Source organism: Musa acuminata, chromosome BXJ3-7 (assembly GCF_036884655.1).
Source record: "Musa acuminata AAA Group cultivar baxijiao chromosome BXJ3-7, Cavendish_Baxijiao_AAA, whole genome shotgun sequence".
NCBI classification, from domain to species: Eukaryota; Viridiplantae; Streptophyta; class Magnoliopsida; order Zingiberales; family Musaceae; genus Musa; species Musa acuminata.
Window position 1 is genome coordinate 5,004,138 of NC_088355.1, and position 12,771 is coordinate 5,016,908.

Genomic DNA, 12,771 nt, shown 5'->3' on the forward strand with positions numbered 1-12,771 from the left:
ATAATAAGGGGGCTATAAATAGTAAGAACGAGGCTCTAAATATTTATTTTAAGATGTTATTTTAGATTGTTAAATTGTTTAAATAAAGGATGTTCATGATTAAATTTATGATCGAGTATAATGCGAGTATAATTTTAGTAATTTGTTAAAACCTATTGAAACTTCTCTATAATAATCATAACATAATTTTAATATGTTTAGCATCAATTTTTTATTTTAACATATAACTCGAGTTATAGTGAATATAACCGATCAAAACTTATTAAAAACTACTATGACATGATTCTAAGTTGATTAATACCATTTTTTTTAAATTTTTTTGATGATTTTAGTGTAATTAATAAAATTTGACATGTGGTGATCCGAGCAAAAGATATCTCAACAAGTAATTATCCTAAAATTCACTTTACAAATATTATCAAAAATAAAAATACAATAAGGATTATAACATCAATTACAAAATGATAACTTTAGATTCAAAACTATCACAAGTTTACAATGTCTTATAATATTATGGCACATTTGCCAAAAAATACTATCCTACTCATAAATAGCATACACTTAAACGACATTAAAAATTAATACTACTAAACTATAAACATGTATTCATTTAATGCTATATATTTGTTGTTGTTGCGATGAATGATTCACGATGTACTAAATGATAAGTCGATGCAATCAACACTTCAACAATATTGCAAAGGACAATGTCGAGGCTTCAATAACACTATACATGCTTTACTAATATTGTGTTAAGTCATATAGTGATTCAATGAGGCTACATAGTTAAATAAGGATATAACGATGAACCGTTGATCATCGAGGTTCTACAATGCTTCCTTAAAGGCGATGGTGACCCATTGGAAAAAGGATGTTAATAATGGCCACCTCGGGATATTAGTGATAACTACACTATGCCTTCGTTGCTCACCAAGGCTCAACAAATGGTTTTATTGATGATGATGACCACGTACATAAATGAGAAGAAGAATGGCGATGCTAGCAATTGCTCATCATTGAGGCTCATGGCCACGATTACTACGACCAAGGGGAAGGTTGGATGACAACAACTAGGCGACAACTTGATTGCCTCATTGATCATCAAGGCTCAATGCTCAACCGACGATCATGATGATGACAAACAAGCCGATGTATTATTGGCATAAATTTAATATCCTTTTGCCCCCTTGGCAATGATGACTGTGACTCCCCTTCCTCTCCTCTTTGATGATGGCTTATTGGTAAGAAGCCATCGATGACAGTGCCACCACTAACACCATTTACGGGACCCATGTTCCTCTCCTGTTCTCACCTACTACTGCTTTAGACGATTAGTGCACATCCCTACTTCTTGTTGGCAACAATGAAGGAGACGATGATGAGAATGACCACAATGTTGCTAGCCACCGTCGACAAGCAAGTTGATAACGATCTTCTTCAACATTGTTGTTGCACTGGAATAATGGAGTAGCGGGGTGAGTTAGAAAAAAAAAAAAGAACAATCTAGACCATAATAATAATAAATTAAATACTTAATTTTATTAAATCAATTAGTTTAATAAAATTAGTTTTATTTAGATTAAACAATAAATCTAGTCCGATCCATCAAATCAGTTCAATCTAAAAAAACTAGATGCTATGATCAATGGTCATCTATTGTCTTTTTTTTATTTTATAGAGGATATTTTAGTCTAGAATGAAAAAAAAAAAGAATTTCTTTTGATAAAAACTAAATATGAGAATAGATAAAATTTTATTATTAAATTTTTTTAGCGAATAACCCGTTTTATATACTGGCAATAATAAATTAGAAAAAAGATTCGCTCCCTTTACCCTACTTTTATCGACCGGTCTATAAAAGACGAGCTAAGATGGGATGAGTTGAAGCCACCAGCAAAGGCGATCTCAGTAATGGCTGTAACTAAATCCGCCAAGCCGATCCCTTCAGCTCTCCTCCTCGTTGCTCTCGTTCTTATCATCTCCGCAGGTGAAGAAGCTTTGTCTTCTCTCTCTCTCTCTCTCTATATATATATATATATATATATATATGATCTGTTTAACTCTTTTTCTGCTGTGTACGTAGATATGGAGGTGGCTGCGAAACCGATCGTCTCCTGCGGCCCCATGCCGTATTGCACCGATGACAAGTGCACAGTCTACTGTGGACGACAAGGGTATTGTCAAGCGGGGCCCCAGCCAACGTACCTTTACTGTTGCTGTCAGGGTTGACCAGTTACTAGTAGTCTTCGACATCCATGAACAAGACGACAAAGAACATCCTCTGTATCTGTTTCTTGTCTCCGGAATAAGCTTCTCATAGAATCAGAAATAAGTTTCTCAAGGTTGATGTTGTGTATGACTTTTCTCGTGTTAATTTTAAAATATAAAATATAATTTTCATATTAAGAAAGTCATATAATTATTATTTTTTGTTGAAAAATATTATAGTTGATGTTATTTCTAATAAAATTTATTATGTTACTAAATATAATTTCCCAACTATCAATCACATTCTTATTTTGTATAATTCCCTCAATTGGCATATAATATGAATTCTTTCAGACGGTTGTAAAAATATTTAAAATATTATTACAAACTATTTTAATATTTTATTTTTCTTTATCTTCAAATCGTTTTATTTGATTATTTACTTATTTTTAACCATTTTACGTCATAAATAATAAAAGATGCTTCCAACCAAACCATTAAGTGGTTGTACGTCGATTAACTCACCAAAGCCCGTGGATTCCTGATTCATCAGATTCTTTAGATCGGACGGTTATTAACTCACCGAAGCCCGTGGATTCCTGATTCAGCAGATCCTTTAGATCGGACGGTTATTAACTCACCAAAGCCAGTGGCTTCCTGATTCATCATATCCTTTAGATCGGACGGTTATTAACTCACCAAAGCCCATGGATTCCTTATTCATCAGATCCTTTAGATCGGACGGTTATTAACTCACCAAAGCCCGTGGATTCCTGATTCATCAGATTCTTCAGATCGGACGGTTATTAACTCACCAAAGCCCGTGGATTACCTGATTCATCAGATCCTTTAGATCGGACGATTATTAACTCACCAAAGCCCATGGATTCCTGATTCATCAGATCCTTTAGATCGGACGGTTATTAACTCACCAAAGCCCGTGGCTTCCTGATTCATCAGATCCTTCAGATCGGACGGGCTGTGCTGATTGCGTATGATCCAACCGGCTGCAAGAAATAGGACAGCGGTGGTGGATCCGTATCTCGACGTCCACGCCGGAATAGGGGAAGGGGAAAGGGAACACACGGGGTTTGATGCTTCGCCGAGAATCGTCTTCAATCTCTTCTATCCGAGGGTGATGGCTGATCCATCGATGACGGGGGCACTCCAATACCTGGAAGCGCAGAGGCATGCGCAGCCGGAGCTGGCCGATTGGTACAGCGCCTTTGCGGATCTGTATCAGCGGAAGCTATGGCACCAGCTGACGCTCAAGCTCGAGCAGTTCGTTCGCTTGGCCGTCGTCCAGGTCCGCCACTTCCCCGACTCCTATTTGCGCGTCGTTGTTTGTTCTAGGGCCTAGTGGATTCGGTTCCAGTGCGTTTGATCTTCTTTCCGATATTTGCGCTCCGTGGGATTTGAAGCAAACTTGGGGCTTTCAGTATGCATCATTTAGATTTGTCGGATGATGTTACTTATGTGGGTATAAGTCAGACTGAAAGCCAAAGATCGAGCATTATAAAGAAAAATAATTTGATTTTTGCACCTCTAATTGATGAATTATTTTCTAAAACAAATTTCGATTGCAAGTCACTTTACCTATATAAAAAAAAAGAATCGGAATTCCTTCGAAATCTGAAGTATTAAGTAATCAGAGCGACCGGGGAGAGAGAGGGATTCGAACCCTACGAATAACTCGTACAACGGATTAGCAATCCGCCGCTTTAGTCCACTCAGCCATCTCTCCCAATTTAAATAAAATAGAAATTTCAACAAATATGTAACCCTGTATCCGTGTGATTCCCGTTGATCAGTGTTGGGAACGTGTGTTATCAGCTACAGTTGTTAATAAATAACCAATTTTATTTAATTCTTCCATCTGATACGGCCACCCCAAATTTGACTTTGTTTCTCACTTTTGGCTAAATATTGAGGAGATGTGCACTAAAGCATTCTGATTGTAGTTCTATTTAATAGAACCTGAAAGAGGACCAGACTGCCATTTAGCATCAGATAACGTGAAGTTCTTGATTTTTGGTATGGTTTTGACCAATGCCAGGGGTACTATGTTATTTATAATAATATGTTACTGATGGTTCACCAATCTGTGGACTCAAGGAGAACTTAAATTCCAGCCACTAGTCTTATTATAATTGAATTAAGAACTTCTCCAACTTTCCTTGATGTCTTCCCCCATCTGATTTATGTATAGTTGGTCATGTTTCTCAGTGCTATTGTTTTTTTTTCTACATTGTTAACACTCATTCTTGAATTGTGCTGTGCACTCTCTTATAAGATTCTTTTATTTTATCATTGTAGCAATTTTTGATATGGCTAGAAGCAAGGTTTGCTTAATTCGGTATGGTTCTATAGTTATTTATCCGTTTGACCATCGATTGGGATGTAGTCCACTTAAAAATAGGCAGTTGAAGCCCTGTATGGGTGTTACGGCCCAGTAGCCTTCTTGTACTGGGCTTGTCGCTCGATATAAAGTTGTTATTGCCCCTGTATGGTTATATCCCAATCAAAGAGAATCATTGGGGCCTCTTTGGACTGATTAAATGCACTCTACTTTCTCTTTTCTTCTTATCTCTTGCATTCCTTCACTTTGTCACTCTCATTCTCTTCCAAATCTCACCCAAAAATTACCTAAATGCTCAATATCTGTTAGTTTTAGATGCCTTGGAAACTGATTTCTCATGTTCATTGATGGTAACCTTATTATTTTATTTTATTTTATCTTGTTAATCATTTTTATGTATGATGTCTGAATGCATACTCTATCTTTTTCACCTTTACGTTTTCTTTGCATGATTTCAGGCGGGTGATTCCCTTATACAACTATATCATAACTTCATTGCAGAATTTGAGACAAAAATCAATCTCCTGAAGTTTGCACACTTTGCTGTTGTAGTATCACATCAGTATTCAGAAAAAGAAGCTGCAATCAGCTATCTAGATGGAATAATTGAGAAGCTGCATGCCACAAGGGACTTGCAGAATGAGGAAACTATCGTTTATGTAAATATGCAAATAGCTGAAATTAATCTGGAAATAGGAAATCAAAAGGAGTGCAAAAGGCTTCTGGAACAGGGGAAGAGTACACTAGATAGCATGACTGACATTGATCCATCGGTTCATGCTAAGTATTATTGGATGTCCTCTCAGTATCATAAATCTCGTCAAGAGTTTGCTGAGTTCTATAAGAGCACTCTCCTTCATTTGGCCTACACTACAGTAGAGACACTTTCGGAATCATTCAAGTTGGTATATCACTTCTTCTCTTTGTGGAGATGTCAAAACCAAAATTTTGTTTTGCCAAACTTAATTGAAGATTTTTGTTCTTGTGTAGTTAGCTTTTTCTACGTACTCAGTAAAATTTTATCAAGTAATCATGCTTAAGTGTCTACCCATTCTTTAACGTCGCTTGCAATTTACTTGCATTTTTTATTATAACCTTATTTTTATGTGCTTTTATTTGGTCATTGGCGTGTTGGCTGGAAGATGAAAATGGATATGCCAGCCTTGCGTGAATGAGAATTTTTCTGGCATCAGACTTCCCTTTTTATCAAGGAAGCTAGTGGTTGTCAGGTGAAGCCACAATTTCATTATAAGAAGTTTTGATAATTGATGGAGTAGGTATTTTTCTTGCTGTCTTGCTTGAACTAGGATATAAAATGTTAGGTGTGATGTAGATATGGCTTATGCTTAATAAGGAGGAAAAAAAATGATATGGGAGAACTGTCTAAGCTGTTATGGGCAAGTTCGAAGAGACCTATTTGATGCTGCAGTTAGATGACGAGACAATCAATATCAATGATGCAAGAAAGGGTAGCGAGATTTAAAAGACTTTGCTAGAAATTATAGATAATTGATTTAAAAGTTCTTAACTCAATAAAGGATATTGATTTGGGTAAAACTCAATGGTGGAAGAAGATCCATGCAGCTGACCCTACATAATTGGGACATTGCGATTTGTTGTTGTTGAATGTCACATGGCCTAGAGAACTCAAATGTTTTCATAAACAAAAATTTCTTATATTTCATGTTACAAGGTTCATGATTTAACCCATATTTATAATATAAAATACTTAAGTCTCAAGAGAAAGTAAAAGGTAGGGAATCTCTATCTAATCCTATCCTATTAAATCATATTAACTCATTCCTGAAGCTAACTAAAATATATCCAAACCTGAAAGTAGATCGTTTCTCAATAGAAGAATCCTTTCTAAAGCTAAACAAAAAATACTCAAATCTGATAAAGTATCATTTCCCAATATGATAGTAAAATAACTTTGAAAATACCTAGAACATATAAAAATCCCTATGACAATTTAAATCTATAAATATCTATAAAATCAATTCCAACAATACAAAAAAGGAGAACTAAAACCTAACACGTACAGACTCCACCTAAACCGAAGTAGACTCAACTTTGAGTTTTGGGCTTTAATTGATCTTTATCAAAGAGTAACGTAAGAAAATCATGGAAAGTCTAAAGGTAGTGATGTGTCACCAAAGGAAAGATGTTGTGGCAAGATGAAGTCAAAACAGCAATCATTGGCAAATGAAAATATTAGGAAGTTTGATATAAATGTGAGAATAATGGGAATTTCAAAAGAAAGAAATTAATTAGAAGAGGATAAAATTATTTGATCACTGACTTCCCAACATTTTAGTTTACATCTGATAGTTTGTATCTTAGTGATCTTGCAAGTCAAATTTTTTCCAGAAGCTTGGATGTTTCCAATTTTGTTGTCATCTCCAGGGTTTGAAGTGGTAGATCTCCAGCGTCTCTGGAGATTTCCAACTTCAATGGAAAATCAACCGGACGAGAACTAGGGTAAAAACGGATTAGAAAGCACAAACTATATTCTGGGTTATTTGTATAACTGTTCTGTTGCATGTCTCACTGCTTCGTTAGATCAGGATTTTATGCTGAGTCACTCAGTATGAGTTATGAAAGATAGGTAGTGCAAATGTGGCAATGGATTGATACATTTGAGTTGGTTAACAACTTCCAAATCTCAGGCCCATAATTAAAGCAAATGTGATGAGGGACTGATATCTCTCCATGACAGACGTATAAAACTATGTACAAACTATTGGTTTATCTTGAAGATAATCTTTGCTTACTTAATGCTTTCTCGCTTCAAAGTTTTATACAGTTTGATCCTTTATTGTGGAAGCTTATAAGAACAATGACTACTCTGAGTATTGAAAGGATGCATTTGCTTATCTTACTGCTTTTGTGTATGTGCAGGTAGATCATTTAGTTTGGTGAGAGGGAAAATAAGGAAAGATTACCCATCTGTTCAACTGACTTCATGGAGGGTACTATCATCTGTTTTCTGATACATTTGGAACTTTCTTGTCTGTCTGCAAGCTCTCATTGGTGTTTGATGTGCAGTTTTGGCCTATAGTTGGTTGGATAAACTACCAATATATGCCTCTGCAGCTGCGTGTTCTATTCCACAGCTTTATTGCCTCATGCTGGTATGTGCTTCTCATTTATTTGATTTCTGGTTATTACAGGATGATAACATTTTTGTTATTTGATAATGTACTTTCTTTTTCATGAGACCGTTTAGTCCTTTTATTTGCCCAGTTGGCTATAAATTAGCATTTCACTTAAAATTTGTGCATGATTATTTCATTTGATTCACTCTCTCAAGCACATGTAGGAATGCATAGGCAGGATGTATTGATAAATGAAATTGTATGCAATAGTTTTGTTGGATCGACTAAAGACTTTGTTGCACATGAAAATGTTGTTTTAGTGCGTATTATCCAAAACTGTATTTCTGCTGATATACTCTTTGGTGCAGTTATAATTGCTCGGTTTATATATTCATAAACCTGAAAATAAAGACAGCCAATAATTTAAATGATCTAAATGATACCTACTTTTTCATGAAGCCTCAATGAGTAATCTAAATGACCGAAATCATACTTACTTTGAGTTGACTTGATTAGTAATTTAAATTACCTAAATTATCACTCTGATATTCTAACCGGGAAGGAATACAAAAATAACTAAGTAATAAATATCTTAATTGTTATTGAAACGGGAGGTAGGGAAAAGAAGTGTTATGTAGGAGAGAATTCTCCTAGCTGTTTATGAGTATCATCCACCACCTCAATCCCCTCGTCTGGCAACGGGGGAGGGGGGGGGGGGGGGGGGGGGGGGGGGGGGGCCTCAAGGGATATAAGACTAAACCATGTGTTACAACTCATCGTGGAACATAAACAACCTGTCATTAGATTATATTGGTGACATATGACACTAATTAGGGTTTTGATAAGATGAATCAGATTGAACCATCGTCAACACAAAATCACAACTACCCAATTGATGAAGTTGAATTGCAACTTAAAATCATAGAAACCTTTTTAAATAAATTGATAGGTTCTTATGGCCACAAATATAGGAACAATAGATGATCTCCAGTTTCGATGCCTTTAATGTGGTTAGAGGGTGAAGGCCAATCTTATCATGCCAAAAGAGAAGTCAAATTTTCAATAATTTTGTTTTAGATACTTTAAGCCAGTTGATAAGATCATGATGAAGAAATATCAAGAGAAACTCACAACCCACTGGTCAAACATGTTGCAAAATGGTTTGCAAGTTGGCATCTGTGACAGGCATTTTCTAGGTCACACCAATGAATCATCCTGTAAAGCACAATATCAAAGATCTTTCTAAAAGGATCCAATTTCATACATATACATGTATCTCGTGCATGTACTCAGTGTTAGTTTAATTCTAATCATTTATGATTAGGTATCGTATGCTAATGGCTACTTTGTATCTAATCTAAATATGCAGGGCTGTGTTTCTGAATCTAAAAGCACAATCCGGTGCTGCTAAGGAGGCTTAATATGAAGATTAGTATTTTGCTTTATACTGCAAAGGAGCTGTTAGGGTTCCTTTGTGCACCGTGTTATAGTGTTATGTCAGCTATGACAAATAATGTGTTCGTTTGATATCCCAGTCTTGCATTTGCAACCAGTGTCGCCTCGTGCTATGCGAAGCTTAAATAGATTACACTGAGGTCCTTTTTCTTTAAACAAATGAAAAACAATAAAGAGGATGATCCAAGTTTACAGCAAGATATTCTACTTCAGTGTGTACATGAGGTGTTTTAGAGTTTGAGATATGTATACACTACTCCTTGTAATCTAAGCATTGAGAAGTTCAAAAACAAAAAAAGAACAAGGGGTTGTTCTTTTGGATGAATATCTGTTCTTTTAATCATTTAGTTATTTTTCCAGGAGGCATAAGAGAGACGAACATTATGTATGCACCATGCATCATTCTGTAATATGGATGGGACTCTTAGCTGCTGCTGATTTTGAGTGTTGTTAGAGAGTTTATTGATAGTTGATACTGAGTGACACTATTGGTGAATGGATTTTTCTTTTTTTGTTGAAGAAAATGCACGAATGAGGTGATAAATAGTTGTTGATATTTATTATCATTATTTAACATTATTAGGATTATATATATTCTATAATAGTTCAGGAGATATCATCATCATAATTGGTTGCATTAATCTAAAATATATAATGTTCCAAGCTTTTGAAAACTGCTAAGTAGGATATGTGCGGGGCTATATGGAGGGGGAAAAAAAAAAGATAAAGAAAATAGTAAAAATAAAATTAGAAAGATTATAAATAGTAAAAATACTATTTTAATAATATTTAAATGATAATGAATAATAAGGGGGGTTATAAATAGTAAGAATGAGGCTCTAAATAGTAAGCTCCTTTTTATATTCCTAAGATATCTTTATGTGATACTAACATAAATGCTCTTCTAATCAGGGAATGGTTGGATGATGAATTTGAGAACTATATCCCTTTATGGTATGTGCGTAAATAGTTTCCTAATCATGAGTGGGGAGTGAGTTTGGACAATCGAGAAAATAAGAGATTGTGAAAATAAAAATATGATCGATAAATTGATGAGTTATAAATAATAAAATTATATTTTTATTATTTTTTATGGAGATTACCAATAGCAAAATGAGAGTAGTCAAGCTTCTTCTTTTATTTTCTCAAATATTTTTAATTAAATTTACCCTTTTACCCTTGTCACTATAGATGATATATTACCTTTATAGTGCCGCCACATGGCAATCTCTCATTGGGAATGTTAAGCTATAAACAAGCCTCTTTTGCCGCCATATCAATGTTTGTATTAGAAAAAATAGAAAAAAAAAAGTAGAAAATTAAGAGAAGTTTTCCTTTTTGTCTCTTTTGTTTTGCTTTTTAGTTCACATTCTTCTATTTTATTGATATCAAATATATCTTTTGATTCTTTCTCTTAAAAGAACTATCCTGATTGTATTTTAGAAGACCGGTGGATATAATATGCCTTTGGGTTTTTTTCTAAACTTTTTATTTCAATTTTAACATATATTAAACATATTTATAATTTAATTAGAATATATTTTAGTGTTATTGCTCCAACTCAACGCTATAGATTAAATGAGAATTGAACATAATAAAACAAAGGAACAATCAATTTTAAAATGAAAATAAAAAAAACAGTTTAGAAAATGAATCCAAAGATAATCAAACACTCTGTGAGACAATGACACTCAAAAAAGGTGAAAGGCTCTATAAGAAAAAAATTAATGTTTTCTTTAAAAGGCTATGTCAAATAACTATTGTTACATTAATAAATGCTGATCATATCTTTACAAACACTCATCACAAACGAAAAAATCTGCCAAAGAAATAAAGCTAATTCATGTATCGACTCTTTTGGTTCATCTATCTTATGGATGTTATAGGGCAATTTATATTAAAAAATCCTTAATAACAGGATTTTATGAGATGATGTCATAATCTTTCATTTTTATAAAAGTGAGTCTTTTATATTTAAAATATCAAAAATACCCTTAAAATTGGGTTGACTGTTTTTATTGAATCAAGCAACCTAATTCAAACCAAAGAGATCCAAGAGTTGGTTCGGTTTGGTCGAGAGTGCGGTTCGAGTCTAATGTATTTAGGTCAGATCCGGATCGAGCTGGGTTTGAATCAAAAGGCAAAGAATGTTACACAAGTGTTGCACCAAAACAAGTATAGCCCTAAAATAATCGGTAGTTAGCACTCCTCTCATCTCCTTTGCCCCTCTTTGATGGCGAATAGCAATAGCATCCTCCCCTCTTTGATGGTGATGAACTCCTTTACTTCTCTTTGGTATTTATAATCGGTAGCGGCATCCTCCCTTCTTTGGTGATGATGAACTCCTCCTCTCTCTGTAGCGATGAACCCCTTTGCTCCTCTCTAGTATTTGTGAACAATGTTAGTATCCTTTACTCTCTAACAATAATGTACTCTTCTATTCCTCTCCAACAACGATAAACTCCTCTGCCCTTCTCTAGTATTTGTGAATGATTATGATATCATTCCCTCTCCGACAACTTCTCTATAACAGTTGTATTGGTGGCATCATCGAACAATGGAGATCTCATCTCCTCTTGGCTGTGAAGGATGGTGTCTTTGTTGACAATGGCATCCTCCCCTCTCCGGCAATGGCAAGCTCCTCTCTCTCTCTCTAGCAACGAACCTCTCTGGTCCTCTCTAGTATTTGCGAATTTAGTTGGTATCCTTTACTCTCTGACAACAACGAACTCCTCTACTCTCTGACGATGACAAACTCCTATGCCCTTCTCTGGTATTTGTAAACGACTACAACACCTTCCCTCTCGGGCAACGACTTCTCCATAACATTTGCGTTAACAATATCACTAAGCAATGGTTATCTCATCACCTCTCTGGTTACGAACGATAGTGTCTTCATTGACGATGGCATCCTCCTCTCTTCAGTGGTAAACTTCTCCTTTTTTTTCAAAATTTTTTTTTTGATGATTTTTCTCGTTCATCCATTAAGTATGTGCACTAATCCTAAGGGTGTTATCATTTTTTTTTTTTTTGTGAAATAAGGCAAGATTGATCTAAAACTAAAAGTGTGTCTTTATTGATGATTTTTTATTATTGAAATGTCAAGATTTAGGTCTATATCAATAAGCTTAGTAGAGATATTCAGGAGAAGCATATGTATATTTGGAACACCTTTAGGATTATTATTGATAGTTTTCTATATTCACAGTGAGGTTTGGAGTATAAATCAAGTGTAACTCAAATGTAAATAGGAAAATCAAAGTGTAACTCGAGCGTTAAAATAGGGGATTTGTACGTTAAATATATGATCGAATATAACTCGAGCATAACCAAAGTGTAACTCAAGTTTAAATAGAAAAATTATCTCTAAAACTATCCAAACATTTATGTTGACATGATAACATCATTTTTACATGTGTAGTATCAATTTTTCTATTTTTTTTTATTTTAGGTTGTTGAATTGTTTAAATAAAGGATATTATTTTAGGTTGTTGAATTGTTTAAATAAAGGATGTTCATGGTTAAATTTATGATCGAGTATAATGCGAGTATAATTTTAGTAATTTGTTAAAACCTATTGAAACTTCTCTATAATAATCATAACATAATTTTAATATGTTTAGCATCATTTTTTTATTTTAACATATAACT

General features: G+C 34.4%; 1 protein-coding gene and 1 non-coding gene across 4 annotated transcripts; one reads left to right on the forward strand and one right to left on the reverse strand.

Moving 5' to 3' along the window:
- Positions 1 to 3,195: 3,195 nt before the first annotated feature.
- On the forward strand, positions 3,196 to 9,588 carry LOC103974896 (26S proteasome non-ATPase regulatory subunit 13 homolog A-like). Of its 3 annotated transcripts, XM_065158700.1 has the most exons (6): positions 3,196 to 3,514; positions 5,026 to 5,472; positions 5,710 to 5,796; positions 7,469 to 7,539; positions 7,616 to 7,701; positions 9,035 to 9,588. In XM_065158700.1, exons 1-3 carry the CDS (start codon positions 3,203 to 3,205, stop codon positions 5,740 to 5,742), a joined length of 792 nt encoding a protein of 263 aa, XP_065014772.1. In that variant the 5' UTR covers positions 3,196 to 3,202; the 3' UTR covers positions 5,743 to 5,796; positions 7,469 to 7,539; positions 7,616 to 7,701; positions 9,035 to 9,588. The 3 variants fall into 3 exon arrangements, with proteins under 3 accessions (XP_065014772.1, XP_065014773.1, XP_065014771.1); XM_065158701.1 differs by lacking the exon at positions 5,710 to 5,796; XM_065158699.1 differs by lacking the exons at positions 5,710 to 5,796; positions 7,469 to 7,539; positions 7,616 to 7,701; positions 9,035 to 9,588 and having other exon boundaries at positions 5,026 to 5,687.
- TRNAS-GCU (transfer RNA serine (anticodon GCU)) lies at positions 3,869 to 3,952 on the reverse strand. Its single transcript has one exon. It is a non-coding gene; the product is annotated as a tRNA-Ser (tRNA).
- Positions 9,589 to 12,771: the final 3,183 nt, after the last annotated feature.